The sequence below is a fragment of the Danio aesculapii genome, chromosome 9, assembly GCF_903798145.1.
Source record: "Danio aesculapii chromosome 9, fDanAes4.1, whole genome shotgun sequence".
NCBI classification, from domain to species: Eukaryota; Metazoa; Chordata; class Actinopteri; order Cypriniformes; family Danionidae; genus Danio; species Danio aesculapii.
Genome location: NC_079443.1, coordinates 23,906,848 through 23,928,325, shown reverse-complemented (window position 1 = coordinate 23,928,325; position 21,478 = coordinate 23,906,848). Strand labels below are relative to the sequence as shown.

General features: G+C 36.2%; 1 protein-coding gene across 1 annotated transcript in view; it reads right to left on the bottom strand.

Annotated features, from left to right (window-relative positions):
• LOC130234898 (diacylglycerol kinase beta) overlaps positions 1–21,478 on the bottom strand; it is a 174,646-nt gene that overhangs the window by 58,095 nt on the left and 95,073 nt on the right. Inside the window, exon 21 of the mRNA XM_056465230.1 lies at positions 10,834–10,898. Coding sequence (XP_056321205.1) covers positions 10,834–10,898 — 65 coding nt within the window. The remainder of the gene's footprint in view (positions 1–10,833; positions 10,899–21,478) is intronic.

Genomic DNA, 21,478 nt, shown 5'->3' with positions numbered 1-21,478 from the left:
TATGCTAAGCATTTTTTTCCTTGAACCCGTTTTTAATTTTATTTTGTGATCATTGTGATAATTTTTTGCATATAGGTGTATTTTTCATTGAAATAGTAGCATCTCACCATAATTTGATGTTTGTGTTATACCTTATTCTTTTATTATTTTATTACATTATATTATACTCATGGCCACTTTATTAGGTACACCTGTCCAACTGCTCGTTAACACAAATTTCTAATCAGCCAATCACATGGCAGCAACTCAATGCATTTAGGCATGTAGACATGGTCAAGATGATCTGCTGCAGTTCAAAACGATTATCAGAATGGGGAAGAAAGGTGATTTAAGTGACTTTGAATGTGGCATGGTTATTGGTGCCAGATGGGCTGGTCTGAGTATTTCAGAAACTGCTGATCTACTGGCGTCTCTAGGGTTTACAGGGAATAGTCCAAAAAAGAGAAAATATCCAGTGAGCAGCAGTTTTGTGGGTGCAAACGCCTTGTTGATGCCAGAGGTGAGAGGAGAATGGCCAGACTGGTTCGAGCTGATAGAAAGGCAACAGTAACTCAAATAGCCACTCGTTACAACCGAGGTATGCAGAAGAGCATTTCTTAATGCACAACACTTCCAACCTTGAGGCCGATGGGCTACAGCAGCAGAAGACCACATCGGGTGCCACTCCTGTAAGCTAAGGACAGGAAACTGAGGCTAGAATTCACACAGGTTCACCAAAATTGGACAATAGAAGATTGGAAAACATTGCCTGGTCTGATGAGTCTCGATTTCTGCTGTGACATTCTGATGGTAGTGTCAGAATCTGGCATCAACAACATGAAAGCATGAATCCATCCTGCCTTGTATCAACAGTTCCTGCTGCTGGTGGTGTAATGGTGTGGGGGATATTTTCTTGGCAAACTTTGGGACCATTAGTACCATTAGCTCTTGAGGGCCCCTTGTCCTCCAGCTGAAGGGTCTGTGACCCCAGTAGGCTGCCCCAGGGGCCAGCTACTGTCCTTGGGATTGAGCATTGTGTCAACGCCACAGCCTACCTGAGTATTGTTGCTGATTATGTCCATCTCTTTATGACCACAGTGTACCCATCTTCTGATGGCTACTTCCACCTTTAAACACATGGCTTTGAAGTTATAATATATACATATATATATATATATATATATATATATATATATATATATATATAGTGCATATTGCTGCATTTTACAGGTTTGGCATGTGAAGCAAATAATCGCTTTTGCCATGTTTTCTGCTTTTGAGCGCTGCAGGCCCAATTAATTAAATTGTGCACAGTAATCATCACACACAACAGATTTGCTATTTTGAATTAGCTTGTGATGTGTCTCCAAAAACATCAGCTTAAAAGAAAGGGAAAAGAAAACACTAATGTTTTACCGCAGGCAAAATGAAAAGCAGACAAATGTCTTTTAGTGCACAGCAGATAATGGCATGTTTAATGGCATATTTGATTTTATGGTGCAAATGACATGCCGCAGAGTAAAAAGGGATGTCTACCTGACCTCAAATAACTCAGAGTGAAAAAGCCCAGTGCTTTTCACAAATCATTGTGAAAATACAGTAGTCTAACTGACTTGTCTGCCCTGCACTTACATGCTGATAATCAATCAATGGCTTTTTGAAGCAGAAACAAATGTATTTTAATGCACCCCAGTCCTCAATAACAGCTGCATACAATACCTTATCACAAGGGCTTTATTCACAAAATGCCCAATCTTCATTGACACAAATCATTCAGCTGAGGGGTTTCTCTTATAAATTCTACCATGATAAGTACAGCATAGCCTTAGGCATCATTTACACTAGTGTGCTTTAGCTTTAAAAGGAAAAACATTTTGTTATGGTTACACTCTGCATTTTTAACCTGTAAACAATGGAGCATTTTAAAAACACTGAAGACCCTGTTTTAGTTTGAAAATGACGAGGTGGGTTATCCACAGCCACTATCTGACTGGTCTTCTTGACTATTGTGTAACTTTCCCTGATTGTAAGCCCCCTCGCATATGACCATTACGCAACTGGTAGACAACAAGTTTGGATGCCAGCACAATATGCACACGGCCAGTGTGCGAGAATGATCTCATGTAGATGGAGATAAAAATAAAAACGGAAGTCTGGACGAGATAAGTTTTTTTAAAAACAAAAATGCACTAGTGTAGGCAGCACGATGGCTCAGTGGGCAGGTCAATCGCCTCACAGCAAGAAGGTCGCTGGTTCGAGCCTCGGCTGGGTTAGTTGACATTTCTGTTTGGAGTTTGCATGTTCTCCCCATGTTAGCGTGGGTTTCCTCCGGGTGCTCTGGTCTCCCTCACAAAAAATGATTCTGTCATCATTTATTCTGCCTCAAACTGTTTGAGATTTTTTTCTCTTTAACAAAAGGCATATTTAAAAAATGGTGAAAACCAGTAGCCACTGGCTTCTTAGTATTTTTTCTCCCTAATACGGATGTTGATCATTACCGATTTCCAGCATTCTTCAAAATTTCTTCTTTTGTTTTCAACAGAGAGAAAATAAAACATTATAAAGATCTGGATCCACTCATGGGCATGTAAACGGCAAGAACATCTTAATTTTTTTAACTAACTATTCATTAGATGGCATGTGCTGCATGACCAATGTCATTCAACAAAGAAAAGAATGTCTTTACAGACCTTCAGATGTAATATTATTAAATAAACTTGCAAAATTTACATACAAACAAGCAGAGATGCAACAGAAAACAATATGGTGAGAAGCAGCTATCACTTCTGCTGTGAGTATTACTAAACTACAACAAATGCAATGGCTTTGTGTTAGAATCAAAAGGAATGAATATTGGAAGAGAATATTGCAATTTCTACATTTTTTTAACCTTTAAACCAGAGATGTCCAAACTAAGGCCTGCGGGCCAAAGTTGTCCAATGGTAAGCTTTGATTTGGCCCACAGGCCCATCTGAGAAGAGTGTGGGAATGATGGGGAGTGTTTGGGAGAATCCCTTTAACAGAGACAGTCATTTTTAATTTGGCATAAATGTTTTATAGTTGAGCTACAAAAAAAGCAAACCGAAATAAACCATTTCTGTTAAATGTTGTAAATTAATCAGATTTTTAATAATGTAAATATCATCTCTTGATGAATAGAGGACGGTGCACAAAACCTTGTGTGCAAATCAATGCAGAAGCTTGACTTGCGTAGCTATACGGCACACCATTTTGTAATACATGGGATTGTTTTTGTTTTTACTGTAATTATATTTAATATAATGTATATATTAATACACACACACACACACACACAGTTGAAGTCAGAATTTTTAGCCCCCCTTTTTATTCTTTTTTGAATATTTCCCATATATATATATATATATATATATATATATATATATATATATATATATATATATATATATATATTTTTTGAATTATACTGCATTAGTTCAAATAAACTAGGAAATAAGTTAGAAAATTAATCATGGCAACTTTAATGTAATACAGTTTGCATTATTTACCTTTGGCCTACAGCCCTCAATCAAGTTTGGTGTTCAGCCCTTCATAAGAAAAAGTATGGGCGCCCCTGCTTTAAACTCACCTTGCAACTTCAGACAGCAAAGTTTAAAACTTGTCTGACTAGTATACACCTGTAATGTTTAGGAATTAAGTCAGCAGGCAGAGAGAAGGTCATCTTTAGTGGCTTTTTTTCCAACACAATTGGCCACATGAGCATTTACAATATGAAAGGATTCCAGGAAAACGTGTATTTTATCTCTGAATGTTTTTGTGGACAATCTGAAAAGATTTCAGACTCAGCTTGAAGCTGTTTTTAGCATTGTAAACTGCATCTTAATGCCAGGTGTAAACCTGGCCAAAGTGTGGGAATGTAATTCACTACCGTATTAGGAGAAACAAGACCCCCCCATGTGCTCCACTATGTCTTCAGTTCTGCCTCTCACCTTCTTGCCATTGTTTGCTTGAGAAGCTGACTGTCCGTAGAACCGGCATTGTTATTTTATTCAAAAAGACAAAGACATCTAGGAGGGCTTTTTTTTTTCTTTTCTTTGAGGCAATTTGACACCTCTTAATCTAAAGCTTCCTCTGGCTGTCCCATTGAGAGCCTCAGGTCCATTGTGCACTGGCGGTCATTAGCACCTGGGCTGCAGGTTCCCTGTAGACGACTACTGATGCAGATCACAGAGCGAGACAAGTGACACATATTCCCCCTGCATATCACACATCACTGTGGGAATGTGTGGATGTTTACACAGGCAGGTATATATAAACACACTTGACCGCAATTTGCATTTGATTTTAAGGCAAAATAAATATTAAAAGGCTGTTTTTTCCCCTAGGCATGATTAGATTTTAGATTTCAGCCTATATGGTCTCCATGATATGGAAATCGTCTATATTTACAGTGGAGTCTTATTCTATTACATTTGATCTATTTGTATCTGTAACTGAGGTCCTGTTAAAACATCTGAAGTTAAGATGCATTTTGGCTGATCATATCACAAAGTAAATGAGAGAAAAAGAATATATTTGGACTCTGTTTAATCTGTTTTAATTTATTTCTTTGTTCAATGTTGACCATTTTCTAGTTTTATTTTTGTTTATACAACAGTTCTGTCTGGTTTTTGAATCTGATTGGCCTATAGCCATGTGATATTCCCATGATAACAGCACTCATGCAGCCTCTTCGCCCTTGTGTCTTACTCCACCCACATAGAGTGACAGCAGATCAATAAACTCACTACAATTTGACAAATATTGGAGCTGTTGGACAACATAATGTACTTTTGAGGCTTTTTAGGTGAGAATGTTTAGATTGCAACTATGCAGTTTATTCATACGGATAGTGCCTATTTTAAATATTTAGAATTTTGGCGATTCAAGATAGTGACAGAGGCCGCATAATAAGTCATTAGGGGACAAAAACTGTGTAAATATCAAACCACAGCTGATCAAATCATTATTCAACAGGTAAGTGATTTTCCAAGTCTATCTCTCTCTCTTGTATGTTGTAGTGCTGTATTTATATGTAATTGTAGTGTATTGAGTGTGAGATGGAACTCACATATCAGGAATGTATGTGCTTTGTGTTGGCCACTCTTTAAATAACCCTGAGTTACTTTTGGTTGGCCATCTGTTTGTTTCTAATGAGTCTCCTGTTTTCATTACTGCAGACTAGTTCAGTAAAATGAAAGAAAAGAAGAAATGCCTGCATGTGTTTAGCATTTTTTCATATCGCAAACACAACAGTAATCTGGTAGTGTTTGCTTTGCTTTGGCTTTTTCAGGGTTAATTATTGTGATATCCCGATTGCAACAGAGAAATACTGGGAAATCTCTGTAGACTGATGGCATTTCATGCCGTTCAGCCTCATAATCTTAAAATGTCAGCAAAATCACCTGTTTTGCCATCACTTTAGACATTACGCTAGAGAATCATTCAAATACTAGCTATAAAGTGACGTTGGTGAAGTAGCAACAGCAAATGTATAAAGTAATGACAGAGGGATTTGTTTGTTTAACATTAGCCTGATTTATATACAGTAACATTAACAATATTTAGCAAAAAGATGGTGAAAATGTATTGCTTTTTCTGATTGTTAGTAGTAATTTCATTGATTCAGTCATTCATTTAGTGATAAAAGACATGAAAAACATTTGCTTACATAAAAAAAAAAAACATTTAGGAGAAATGTCTTAATGTACCATGATTTATAATTTGAGGCAAGTATGGGTGGTATAGTTAAAGGTATAGTTCACCTAAAATGTACATTTACTCACACTGTAAAATCCAACATTCAACTTTATCAAATGAAATGAGTGTAGCTAACTCAAAATTTACAGAAAGTTAATTCTGCTCATTTGAAACGAGTTTTGAACCCAGTGTTGAATGTAATAAGTTAAATACCTCATTACTTCAACTTAAATGGAGTAAGTTCACAGTATTCATATAGATTCGTTTTTCTTTTAACTCAAATGGTTTGTAGCAATCGGTATACTCAAACTTTTTATTAGCTTAACTTATTGGGTTTTACAGTACTCAGTTGGTTTGAGTTCTCTTCATTTATTGGGCTTTACTCTGCTCAAATTGCTTCAATAACTCAAATAGATTAAGTTCACAGTACTCATTAGGATTAGTTTTTGAACTTAAATGGTTTGTTGCAATCGGTTTTCTCAAATGGTTTGAGTTACCTTAACTTTTTGGGTTTTACAGTGCACTATTTACTTTCAGACATGAGATTTCAAACCTTTGTGAGTTTTTTTTACTCTTTTAAACACAAAAGAAAATAATCTGAAGAAAGCTTAAAATACCCATTGACATTTGTGTCCAGGAGAAGAAAGAAACTCAAACAGGTTTGGAACAAGTAATGGATGCATCTATAAATCTATAAATGTATAAATCTATAAATGACAGATTTTTCAGTTTTGGGAAAACTATAACTTTAAAATTGTTATCCTATTCATCCAAGTGCATCCTTATGCAGGTTTTTGTGCCAGTTTCTATAGGAGTGAATTATAACAGCTGGACAGAAACGTCACATAAACAGGTTCAGAAGGATAAATCATGCAGCTCCATGGCAACCATCATTTATGTACCATCTGGTGGCACGATGCCTCCAAGAGTGCATCCTTAAATCCTAAAAACGCAGAGAACAGCCCTCATTAGAAAGCCATAGATTGGCAGATGCACCGACCAGATATTCTAAATCCGCAGAACAAAGCAAAGCAGATGAAGCATTTGGTTTGCCAGTGTTTTGTATTGTGCTTCTGGCTGACTCACTCTGGGATTAAACACTGAACGGTTTAAAAGGACTGAGGACATAATTCCGTTTTGTCTTATTTTGGGTTCTCTGTCCGTTCATCAGTTAAAGATAAATTGCAAACGAGCCGCATTTGACTAAACCCTGCAACAGTGGAGAAACCATGTGGGTATTTGGCATCACGTTGCCATGCTTTTAATGCACGGTGGAAATCTAGATGCATTAATTATGAACGACCAAAACATTAACTAGTTAATTCAGCCAGGCAGGTTCCATAATTCAGATCCTGTATGACTCATTATGGACTTATTTTTGAAAGTCATTAAAAAAGTGGTGCTGCTGTGACAGTTTATCACTCTAATATGGTAAACTGAGTGACGGTGGGTGTGATTTGTCTTTATGTAAGCCCAGCATTCGCTATTGTACAGCAGAGCTTTGAATACAGGACACATTCTCTGTCATATCATGAACTTGACCTGAGTGTCACTGCTGATCCAACACACTTCCTGCAGCATGGTTTTAGATTCTGTTAGCAGAAAGACACTATAAAAAAACACATTTGAATGACACAACAGTTAGTTCTGGTTAGATCCATGCTTGAGCACAGGGACTCTGCACTGTTTATAATGACTGAACATTTGAGAGTAAAGCTGCAAACACAGATGAACAGTGTTGGGAGTAATGCATTACAAGTAATACCGGTTATGTAATAATATTATAAGTATTGAGTAACAAGTAAAGTAATGCATTACTTTAAAAAAATAAGTAATAACATTTAAGTTACTTTTTTAAAAAATGCAATGCAAGTTACTTTTTATTTGAATTAATTAGCTTTTAAAAAACAAATTGCTCACTTAAAATTAACATTGTCATGTTGAATCATGCACTCAATGAGAGAATGTATTCATTATTTTGAACGCATCATGGATGAAATTATGTTCTGCTGTCATTGAAGAATATAGAAATTATATTGAGTGTTTTGTAAGATTCATTTAAAGTCATTATTTATTTGTTATGAATACCAAAATGAAGTATTACTAGACTTTAATTCAATTTCTGAAAAATAATTTCAGTTTTTTTGACATACACACGCCTGGAACACTCTTAAAACATTGCTTGTCCAATCAGATTATCCAACTAACAATTGTTATAGAGAAATCTTAATATTTATGCTGCCTTGACAAGTTTCTTCAATGAAAAAAATCAATGGCAATCTTAAATTTCTAGAGCCTTACGAAGCAGGACCAATGACGCTTAACAAAAAGCCTCATTTTTACACAGTGCTTTGCGGCCAAGGGCTACGCAGGCTTTTACAGCATTCCTCAATAGCAAGAATAAAGAACAGTAGAATAGACTTGAAAGAGATTCACATCAAAGGGAACTCAAAACGACTACTGTAAAGTGCACCAGGGGCTCAGAGGGGCTTTCTACAGAAAAAAACATCATACTTTATGGAGCTGTTAGAGCTGACCTAAAGTGCTGTTCTGGGGTCAGTTTTAGCAGTTTTCCTTTTATTGCTGGAAGACTGATGGATGCTTATTGTAAACTACAAATATCTCTGAGCAATGATGATTTTCACTACTGCCTTTTCTCGTTCTGTATTGCCTCGCTAATGTCATGTTGATCTTTTGTGCCGGCTCATCTCAAACGTTTCTCTCGCTTTCTTTCCCATGATGACACAGCTTTTAGTAGAGGGCTCAAATTAGACCATTTTTCTACTCTTCCACTCTAAACAGCCTTCTCTAATAGGTACATGACCAGTTTACTTTCCACTGCTGAGGCAGAGACAAGTTGCATAACATTTAATTAAGAAACTCCATTCAGACTGATACTTGACTGATATACGCAGACACTGCTTGAGCTAGCAAATAAATCAAAACAGTCAGTCAGCTGCAATTGTGCTGCCATAACAACCAGTGGTGATTCATTTGTGCCTTAAAAGACGTCTTTTTGAAGGTCGAATTTCAAAAGTACCCTTCAAAATGATTTTATATAAGGACACTGAACTGATAGAGGAAAGGATTCTGAGTGTGTTTAGACATTTGTCAAAGACATCGAAATAGAAAAAGTCTGCTCATGATGCAACAAAAATCTCTTCGCTGAATGGTTCTGTCAAGCCTTGTTCAGTCTACAAGGTTCAGTCACTGTGTAAGATTATGCGATTTTGTTTAGATAAAATCATGACATCTATTGTGTACATTCTGTCATCAAGAATTCCATTCATAGTATATAGCAGTGTTGAGCAAGTTACTTGTAGTGAGCTAAGCTATTAGCTACTCTACTTAAAATGTAGCTTAACTACACTAAAAGCTACTCCTCAGCAAGTTAAGCTTACTTGGCAAAAGTTCGCTTCGCTAGTGAAAAGAAAGTATGGATGCTATCACCACGCTACTGAGAAATGTAGTTAGTAGCACACAGGTATATAGAATGTACTTTTTTAATGGTCGTGTAGTAAATTCAAATGTAGTATCTACTCAAGTAGTAGCCGATTTGGACTCGATTTTGGATTTCAAAACTGGTGGATTTCACCACCAATGATGCTACCCCAATATAGACTTTAAAGAACAAAAATTACACAGTTGCTCCCTACAATTAAAGCTAACTAATACTAAATTTATCTTACGTTTAACCCAGGCTCATTGTGGATATGTACTCAGGTCTACATTTCTGAGGACAACAAAATATATAACTGCAGATACTTCTGCCCACAGTTTTTGTTTTGCAAATCCACCAGAGGCCACTGTGTACACTTTTTGATGATCTTAAATTTCTCTAGCACATCCTCTTTTCGAGTAAATACACGCAATATACACCTCAGCCGACCAGGTCAGCTTACTGTCAACTGACTGAACGACCCAACCTCCCCATCCCTAAACTAAACCGATAGTGTTTTCAAAGGCAATGTAGAAAAAAAAAAGCCATCGCGGCCACGTGATTTCAACAAGTTTTCAGCATTTTATTTTTTGCTTTTGTTTTACCTGGTTTCTAGAACCATTCTTCGCCGGACTTGAGCCCCATCGTTACGATCAATTCTGCATCCCAAGTCCATCTGTGTATACAGCAAGCTACTGGGCAAACTGGTAACACCAGGTAGCATGAAAAGGAACAGAAGCCATTGGCGGAGTCTCACCGCCCCATAGAGTTCATTTTAAAAAGGAAAAGGGTCCAGACGTACCTCTGGGTACATAATTAGTGGTCCCCAGAAATGTAGACTGGGGTACATATCCACAATGAGCCTGTGTTGCTTACGTTGCTGATCGACATACATAAATCTGTTAAAATCTAAACAAATTCAATCAAGGGTTTCATGACCCTTTAATAACATTGCCATAATATATCAAAGTGAGTGTACCAATATGTGTGTAATGTCAAGTGAAAATTTTCCTAAATGACAAATGAAATTTGGATGAAAAGTCCAGTGAAATTTGAGGGAAATTTGACACAATGGGCTACATGCACAGCTAGTGTTTTTCAGCCAATGATAAACTTCCAGTGAAAAGTTTATGCGACTATTTTCAATTTCATAATGTTTTACAGCATCGATGTTGTAATGTAATTAAAAGACAATCAGTTAAATAGCGCAGAAACTCTATTGAAAATACCAGGGTACAATAAATTTTCATATTTTAAAAATGTTCATATTTTCCTTGTCCGGTTTGAGATCCACTTTATATCATATATTAATCAGGCAGTGAAGATTGCTGATTTTTAAAGAAATCAGATATTAAACGTAGCAATTTTGTAATGGTATGACAGTTCACCAGAAGCGCTTGGGCTGGCTGACTGAAAATTAAAAGTCAGTGTGTACAGTATATACCCCATTGGTAAGAATTGGGTGGGGCAATGAAGTATGAGTCAGCAAAAACAGAAATGCTGTGTCACTCATTATTTGTTATGACTGAGTTGAACACAAGCTCAGTGAAGATATTAGTGGCATGTCAGATGTTCCCCATTCACCAACTTTACCAATTATTTCCACCTTTCATTTCATTTGCGTCATTCATCTGTCTGACTTTTATCAATTTGCCTTTTCTCCATATGCTGATTTATAAATATGCATCTTCTCTTACCTGCTGTTGAACTTCTCTGGATGTTTTTCTCTCATCAGATGGAAGCGATGGGCTATGGATGCATCCTGAAACAGAATACAGAGTGTCTGGTTAAACAAGTTAACTGCTTCTCTCTGCTGTACATATAAATGCTGTTGGAGAGCCTGTCCTAAATCAAATGTTCAGGGCTCAGAGAAAAACAGCAGCCCTGGGCCATACAGCACAAACATAAATCTACAGACACGGCCCAGACCTTCTGGTATGCACTAATCACTCTTTAACTTTCAATATATTATTTCCCTAAAGATTAAATTAACAAAATGGTTGGAATGAAAATGTCTGTCTCTGAAACCAAACAGTTCTCCATCAACAACATAATAAAAATATCAAAAATCTAAATGACAATTGACATTTTTAACACTAAATCATAAATATACAAAAAAACAATATTTTTTAATTTTTTAAATATTCACAGTAAATTTTCACTGGATGTCTGATAATATTTTTTTCTTCTGCAGAAAGTCTTAATTGTTTTATTTCGGCTAGAATAAAAGCAGTTTTTAATTTTTTATGAACAATTTTAGGGTCAAAATTATTTTAAGCTAATTATAGTCTACAGAATAAACAATCGTTATAACTTTCCTAATTACACTAACCTGCCTAGTTAACCTAATTAACATAATTAAGCCTTTAAAAGTCACTTTAAGCTGTATAGAAGTATAGTAAAAATATATAGTAAAATATTATTTAATGTCATCATGGCAAAAATAAAATAAATCAGTTATTAGAAATGAGTTATTAAAAATATTATGTTTAGAAATGTGTTGAAAAAATCTTCTCTCCGTTAAATGGAAATTGGGGAAAAAAAATAAACAGGAGGGCTAATAATTCTGACTTCAACTGTATATATATATTCAACAGTATATATATAACAGTTTTGTCTGATTCTCAAATCTGATTAGCCGTGCAATATTTTGCAATATCAGCACTCATACAGCCTCCTCACCCTTGTGTATTTCTCCGCCCACTTAGAGTGACAGAAGATCAATAAACTCACTACAATTTGACAAATATTGCAGCTGTTGGACAACATAATGTACTGTTGAGGCTTTTTAGGCGAGAATGTAGTTGTTTAAATTGTAAATATACAGTTTATTTATAAGGACAGGGCCTGCTTTAAATATTTATAATTTTGGAGATACAGCATGTTGGCATCTATCAGCCTGTCATACTGAGCAGAGCAAAAGCTCTGCCACAGGATGGTGACAGAGACAGCATATTAAGTCCTTAGGGGAGAAAAACAGCATACATTTCATACCACAGCTGATCAAATCAGTTGTTAAACAGGTAAAAATTAAAAAATTAAACAGGTAAGTGATTTTCCAAGTCAATATCTCTCTCTTTTATGTTGTAGTGCTGTATTTATACCATAGTAATTGTAGTGTATTGAGTGTGAGATGGGACTCACATATCAGGAATGTACAGTATATGCTTTGTGTTGGCCACTCTTTGTACAACCCTGAGTTGCTGTTTGGTTGGCCATCAGCAAAATCAACTGTTTTGCCAGCACTTTAGACATTACGCTGGAGAATCATTCAAGTACTAGCTATAAAGTGACGTTGGTGAAGTAGCAAAGGTTTCTGCTGTTCAGACGTCAGCTGCAGATGTGAATGAATGGCAGAAGAAAGTAGTTCCTCATACAAAAGGATTTTGAGACTCTCTGTGTTTGATTTTCTTTTTTATATATACGATTATGCAGTTTAACTGTTGTATAAACGTAATATAACACTCGTAGCAGTGTAATATGGCTGTATATGGTCACTGCTGGGACACTAACGCACACCTCCCACCAGTGCTGATATACAGCTATGTCGCACTGCTACTCGTGTGATAAATATACAGGCTTTTATAATGCTCACTATAATTTGTGATTGACTTAACAAACATGATGGTTATCTTTAAATTGATGTAATTATCAGGAATATTGTGCTTATTTTATACATACTCTGTCCATCAATCACAAAGAATTATTACCGTAATACAAAAAAAATTAAGAATAAAATAAATAGGACTGCACTGTATACTGGCATTAATTATATAACTGCACTTCTTTGTTTATAGGGAAGTGGTCACTAAGACTGCATTTCAGCACATTTGTTCAGTGTGTTTTCAGGAAATGCAGACAGAAAAAAATGCAGAAAGTGTGCATAGATTCATTTGGTGTGCTGATTTTAAGAATAATTGTTTGTGTGAAATGAATCAAGTGTTATATTTCTGTATGCACTGTATCTGTGGTTGGCAGGGTTTATCTTTTTATTTATTTATGTTATAATGTAAGTTCACCAGTACTGTTTTTTTATTTTATATTACTTGATGGCAAAGCTACATTTTAGCATCATTGCTCAGGTCTTCCATATATTACATGGAACTTCCGAAATGATCATTATATGCTGATTTAATGCTTAAGAGTAATTTAGTAATATAGTTATCAATATTAAAAACAAAATAATAAGTGTGTGTATGGATGTTTCTCAGTACTGGGTTGCAGCAGGAAGGGCATCCACTGTGTAAAACATATGCTGGATATGTTGGCGGTTCATTCCGCTGATGAATAAAGGGACTAAGCCGAAGGAAAATTAATGAATGAATATAAACAAAACGCTTAATTTAAAGATTTACCAAATTGTCTGATAAGTGGACTACCTGTTTAAGCTTCCTTATTCTGTTGAACACACGAGAAGATGTTTAGAAGAATATAGCCAAGAGTATGAAAAGGAGTAGCCATTGACTTCAACCATATTTTTTCTGACAATGGCTACTTTTTCCAACATTCTTCGGAATACTGTATCTGGTTTTGCGTTCAACAGATAAAAAAAGGTTTAGTGTGAGTAAATGTTTATTTTTTATTTGTTTTATTATTTTTGTGAGAACTGTCCATTTAATGGCATTAACATGTCTCTGTAGTCACTTTATATCTAATTAGTGTGTCTTTTTGAAAAATAAAAATATATGTAAAAAAAAATATATATACATATATATATATATATATATATATATATATATATATATATATATAGAGAGAGAGAGAGAGAGAGAGAGAGAGAGAGAGAGAGAGAGAGAGAGGTTTTTGTATCTACTGTAAACTCTTCATATACATACAGTATATACATAAAAGACTTTAATCACACACTGAATCACTCATCCCAATTTTTCAAATGTTATGCATCAAATGAATTAAAACAAACTGAAATAAACAAATTACAAGACAAACTGATATAAAATCATCATCTTTTTTACTGTCTGCTATTCTGTTTTTTACCAAAACAGCAGTACAACACATGTGTGATTAAAGTGATTAAACAAAAACATATGGTCCATGTTTAAATGGGTGGTTTTCTCTCTAGAGCAATAAATACAACCATAACAAGAAAAGGAGAGCTGTTCAGGTATTAACAGGGCTGTGTTTGACATCATGAGCCTGTGTGAGATGTGTTTTTCAGCTCTGTTGCTGTGGGCTGAGGGGAAGACAAACTACTCTATTCTGAAAATTAAAAAAAGCAGAAGAAAATACAGTGAAGCTGGTTGAAAAAGTGATGGCATCATCAGGAAAAAAGGTTTTCCAGGAATGCCAGAAGAAGAGATGCGGGGGAGAGAAAGTAGAATACACTAAAGACCAGTAATAAATGGCTAATCAAACTAAGACATGGGACATTAAAGCTTTTACACAGGTATCGTGCACTTCATCATTGCTTCCCTGAACAAAGCCATTCCAGGGATTTTCTGGACAGGCTCCTGGAAGTGAACACTTCTGTCAGCTAAAAACATGGTTGATGGCTATTTAAGTACCTCTAAATACGGGAGAAAGAAGCATCCTGCATTGCTTATGACCTACAATGAGAGTACACATTTCTAAATCATTTAGGTTAGCTTTCAATTATTTGAAATTGTATTTAATTATATTAAATAATAGATTTAAATAATTAATTGATTTAAAAATACTAATACATTTGACTAAAACGGAATAATATTAGATTAAATAACTCTTTGAAGATAAATGTTTCTTACACTGTCATGACAGATTAGGTCCCATTTACCCCTGCCATTCAAATGGGCCTCTTTTAGCCACATTTCTGATAAAAGAGATGTACTTTTTGGAGTGGTATATGCCCGAGTTATTGGCAGTTCATTCGCCTGTGGTGAATTGAAAGTTCATTCTCCTGTGGTGAATTGACAGTTCATTCTGTTGTGGTGATGAGTGTGTGTACTTTTCAACAGCTGTACAACAAAAATAGTAAATCAAACACACTTATTGAATACTTTATTCATTGAGCAATGTAAATATTCATTCATTCATTCATTCATTCATTCATTCATTTTCCTTCAGCTTAGTCCCTTTATTCACCAGGGGTCACCACAGCAGAATGAACCGCCAACTTATCCAGCATATTTTTTACATAGCGGATGCCCTTCCAGCTGCAACCTAGTACTGGGAAACACCCATTCACACTAATTCACACACATACTCTATGGCCAATTTTGTTTATTCAATTCACCTATAGTGCATGTCTTTGGACTTGTGGGGGAAACCGGAGCACCCGGAAGAAACACGCAAACACGGGAAGAACATGCAAACTCCACACAGAAATGCCAACTGACCCAGCCGGGACTCGAACCAACAACCTTCTTGCTGTGAGGCAACAGTGCTAACCACTGAACCACCGTGTCGTCCCTGCAATGTAAATATATATAAAGGATTTTCTTTACTGTTTTTTTTTACAATTTCAACATGTATCTTATGTACATTTTTGTCTTCATCCAATTTTGTTTAACACATATTTTAGAACACCAAACGTAATTATATTGACTGTATTTTTTAATAAAATCATTATGCGGAGGATCAGGAATTGACCACACCAAAAGACATGCAACATCATCCAAACTTATGGAGGCTGAAACAGCATCCCTGTATGTTGCTCAGAACGCAATAAAATTATTAATAGCGGATTAATGACTAATGATATCCATTAAATAAAATATTCACAAAACTGTGAATCACATGAATGAAACATATCAGTTTGAGGAGAATGAACCAGCCACAGCCTATTTGATGGTTCTCAGACTACATTTTTTAAATGTAAAAAATATATATATATGTTGCACCGGTTACGTGTCATTGCAGGTTTCAGATGAGAAATCTATTAGAGCTAATTTAAGCTAATTAGCTAAACTAATTTTGTTAGAACCAGGGCCACAGCGGAATGAACCGGCAACTTATCCAGCATATGTTTTACGCAGCAGATGCCCTTCCAGCCACAACCTAGTGCTGGAAAACATCCTCCATACACTCTCACATTCACACACTACAGCCAATTTAGTTTATTCAATTCACCTAAAGCGCATGTCTTTGGACTGTGAGGGAAACTGAAGCACCAAGAGGAAACCCATGAAAACACGGGGAGAACATGCAAACTCAAGTCATTGCATAACAATGGTTTGTATTGTGGACAATTGAAAAAATATTGCTTAAGAAGCTTAATAATTTTGAACTTAAAATGGTTTAAAAAAAATTAAAACTGCTTTCATTCTAGCCAAAACAAAATGAGACTCATCCAGAAAAAAGAATACATGATTGGAAATACCGTCAAAGACGCTCTGTTAAATATAATTTGGGAAATGTTTAAAAAAAGGAAAAAAAAAATCAAAATCAAAGGATATCTAATAATTTTGACTTTAACTGTACATCATATAAATGGCCAGACAATAACAGGAATTCTGATGCTGTAAATGGTGTAGAAGTTCAGTTGCAGGACAAGAGGCATCAAAGTTCATTACTAGTGATTTGTTTGAGTCGCTTACCCCTGCTTTATAAAAAAACTAACCAAAATGACCACATCGACAACATCGAGGCAATTATTCTGTCAACTCGAGACATATAAACTTCAGTTTCCGAGCACCTAAAGGCAGCTGAGAGCTCAGGTGATCAAACAGTGAGTGGTTTAACTCTTGCAGCAAAAGCCCAGAGCAGAATCCAGCATGAGGGAGGCAGCCTTGATTAAAATCAAAGCAACACCGTGCAAACGCAGCCGCTAATTGATGAATCAGGTCTGCAACCGTAACTGATTATTTCTATATTTACACACGCGCACATAAATGACAGAAGATCTCAAAGCCACCACATCCTTCAGCTAGACCCTGAGTGCACTGACACACACGTAACACCTGTCGCAGGGTTTCGCTGTGTAATATAACGATGGATCCCACCGTGTCGCAGACTCAGACAGGGAGGAAGTGTGCGAGGGTAAGATTCTCAGGGTTTGATAGCTGCTGGCACGTTGATGAAGCCGCGAGCGGACGGCTCTACGTTAACACCTGTGCTGGCTTCCTGCCTGAGCCTGCAGGTGCTGCGCGTCACATGGGAGAGAGTACAGGAAGACTGAGGGCAGAGGAGGTGACATGGACTCACAGCCTGCACACATCCAGACCAATGATGCCCAGAGCTTTAAAAGGGTCCTTTATTAAGATTAGTCTTTTTTTTTTACTTTAGTCAGTGTGTAAATTTGCTGTTTAAGCATAAACAACACCTGCAAAGTTACTACACTCAAAGTTCAATGCAAAGAGAGATCTTTCCTTTTACAGAATTAACTTTTTGGGGCCTACAACAAATGGCTAAAAGGGGCAACAAGCTCCTTCCTGGGTTTGTGACATCATTAACCCTACAATTTACATAATCCCCACCCCCCGATGTGATGTTTCCTTTAGCATGCACTAGGCTGTTAGCCATTCAGAACAAACTGGGCAAGCTGAACATTCAGATCCCATTGTTATCCTCCTTACACTGCCTGTTAAGTTCAGTATTGATTATAAATATTGCTTCTTACCTATAAAGCTTTAAATAATCTAGTTCCTGTTTATCTAACCAACATTCTGTCTCACTCAGGGCTTCTGGTAGTACCTAGAATAGCAAAGTCTACTAAAGGAGGTCGGCACTTCTCATTTATGGCTCCTAAACTCTGGAAAAGCCTTCCTGATAATGACCGAGGATTAGACACAGTCTCTCAGATCAAAACTAGATTAAAGACCTATCTTTTCAGTGAAGCATATGCATAATGCATCACATAACAGTATGATACATGAGTGTACTCCACGCAGGTGAGTCAATTTCGTTAATTGGTAAAGTCTGTTCCTTGCCACTGTCACCACTGGCTTGCTTGGTTTGGGACTTGTGAAACTGCGCATCGATGGATTTGCTCTTCAGTGTTTGGACTTTCAGCAGTGAAATTTAAACCACACTGAACTGAACTAAACTGAACTTCCTCTATGAAAACTGGACTGACACAGTTTCAATTTACTAGAATTCTATGTTAAGCTGCTTCGACACAATCTACATGGTAAATGCCATGAATTGTGTATTTCTGAGGGAGAACCAAGAAGTAAAAAGACCATTTTAGGAGATCATAAACCGTGTTGTAGAATATTGATAAAATATGTTATAAGTTTAAAAGCAAAGCATCAATGTGTTACAGTGCAAGCCACAAAAAAAGTTTTTAAAGAGGCTTTAGAGAATAGCTGATTGAGCACCGCTTTAAATTAACACTTTCCAGAAAAATTTAACAGTTACTTCAACTTAATTTTTCAAGTTAACATAACTTAAGATTTCTACTTAGCACAACTTAGTAAGTTTACATTAACAAAGATTTAGTATTACTGAATAAATGTGCTGTTTTCAAAAATCTAATTCATTTTATTAAACTGTTAGAATGACCATATTTTATCCATAACCTACTGAAGAACAAAATAGTAGTTAATAGGAACATTGTTACCATTAAAAAACAACATGCAAATAAAAAGCCATCAGCCTTTTGATTTTATTGTGACCCCTGGGGTGATTACGTTATATTAAAGACACAACAATAGCATCAGATTGATTTTATGGCACTAGGTTAAACTTTCGGACACCTTTACGGCACTCACATACATTAAAAATAAATACAGGCCATGGAGCATGGTCTTTGAGTCGTGTTTTCCAAAATTAAATGATAAATAGACTTGGGCCTATAGGTATGTGTGCAAGATTTATATATTTATAACCACCTAAGAGAATATTGGGGGTCGCGAGTCACTGGCATTGTAATTTTGGGGGCTGAAAAGATTGGGATCCCCTGCATTACAATATGAGTTAATATAAAAAAATATATATATGTAATGCTAAACAAAGTCACTGTTCACTATTAGTTCATGTTACAGGTAGCAAATGCATTAACTAACATGTTTATATGTTTAGTTAACATTAACAATTATTAAATAAAGCTTAACAGTTGTTCATTGTTAATTCATGCTAATTAAAGGTGCACTAACTAACGTTAACTAATACAACTTTGTAGTAAAGTGTTACTGTAGGTACTACAGGTGGTTTAAAACTTATTGTGTGACTATTAAAAATGCTCTGTCTAATATAATTGTGAGTAGTACAAAACGCATACATACTAAATTTGCCATATAGTCACTGTCATGTGACCATGTTATCAATTGTATTGTTGCAACTCCATTCATAAATCTTCTCCCGTGGCTTTACGGGATACAAAAAATGTCTGCCACATGCACACTTCAAGTCAGAGGTACACTGAAAAAAATGGTTCATTGCAATTTATATTAGATAAATTTAGACAAACAAATTAAGTTGAACATTACTACATTTAATGTGTTTGTTTAAATTTAGCCCATATAAATGGTTTACAACCATTTACCTTAAAAAAGTAGTAAGTCCATTCATTCATTCATTTTCTTTTTGGCTTATTCCCTTTATTACTCTGAGGTCGCCACAGCGGAACGAACAACGACAACTTATCCAGCATATGTTTTATGCAGCGGATGCCCTTCCAGTTGCAACCCATCCCTGGGAAACACCCATACACACTCAATCACACACATACACTACGGCCAATTTAGCCTACCCAATTCACCTTTAGTGCATGTCTTTGGACTTGTGGGGGAAACCGGAGCACCCGGAGGAAACCCACCTGAACACGAGGAGAACATGCAAACTTCACACAAAAATGCCAACTGATCCAGCCAAGGCTCGAACCAGCGACCTTCTTGCTGTGAGGCGAACGTGCTACTCACTGCGCCACCCGGTCACCCCATAGTAAGTCAAATGAATAATTTTTTTTTTCAGTGCAGTTCTTTATTGGTTTTGTAAATAAAAACATCCACTGTACACTGTTACAGCAAATTGACGTGTTTCCCCAATTTGAACAGACTTTGCTTCAGTGCACATACATTAAAATAGCCGGTAATTTATCTCAAGTCAATAGCCTTTGGCAGGTGTGGCAAAATGTTTTGCCCGCACTGCATTCATTGAGTTCTGCATAATGGAGTCATTTATTATTTCTTCCACCCCTGCTGAAGTCTATCCACACCTGTTATTAATACAGCCAGTCAAAATATGACAGAATTAATAATGTCTACGTGACATTCGTCGATGCTGAGAAAGCCCATGCAGGTGTTCCACAGACTGGCACGTGTGAAACTGAAGGAGAACAGGACGGACTGTACCTCAATCACAGTTCTGAATACTATGACCAACACCAGCACTGCAGGACGCCACACTTTAAAATAAAGCACTGATAATGACAGAGAAGCTCTGCTCTTTTCTATTTACCATGGTCTGAGGCCTCTTGCAGTTTTAATTTAATTACAAATGTATTTTATTAAATGTATAAATTTATTTGTGGTTATTAATCCTGTTAAAGTAATCGGTAACACTTTATTTTAAGGTGACATTGTTACCAGAGTTGGGTGTAATGCGTTCCACAGTAACACCTTACTGTATTCTAATTACATTTTTGGGGAATGCAGTAATGTAACAAATCACATTTTAAATTTGTAAAATGTTACTTACGTTAAATATAATTTTTAGAAGAAAAAAAATGCTTGTTTTAAATCACGTTTTCCATTGCAACGTGAGTTATAAGCATGTGCTTTTAAATTGCTGCAGAACACGAACTGAAATTCGTGGTTACTGTCGAGAGTGGCTGCTTCATCAAGTGGAAATACAGACATTACTTGATTTCACAGAGTGTAAAAACAAAAATATTGCTGTGAAATGCAGTTTATTTCCAGTCCATAAAGAACTTTCTACTGCTTTTAACTCAACCAGCACCTTGTTCAAGCACTTGAATAGAAAGCATTCTATAACAACACTCGTTGCCAAGGAGGACACCAGTGCCCAAAAACCAACTCAGGCTCATTCTGAAAACGTATTTCTTTATACATTTCTGGAGACTGTCAAATACATCCCGGGAGGTAAGCTTTTTAGCAGTTTTTGTTTTCACGAATCCACCAGAGGCCGCTGTGTACCCTTTTTGAGATCTCAAATTTATCTCGCGAGTGCCATTTGCGCCTGCTGTTCTCTTGTTAATCCACCAGAGGATTTACTATTTTCCACCAATAGTATTTTAAAAAGCACAGATTGACCCACCCACCCACCCACTTTCCTAAACCCAACCGACAAATTTGATAACCAATTCAGTAAAAGAAAAGCCCTTGTCTGATTTTTACCATGTTTTACCGCATTCACACCCCACTATTTACTTGTTTATTTTATTTTTTGGCTTTTGCTTTTGTCTTACTTGCTCTCTGGAACCGTTCTTCACTGGACTCGAACCCT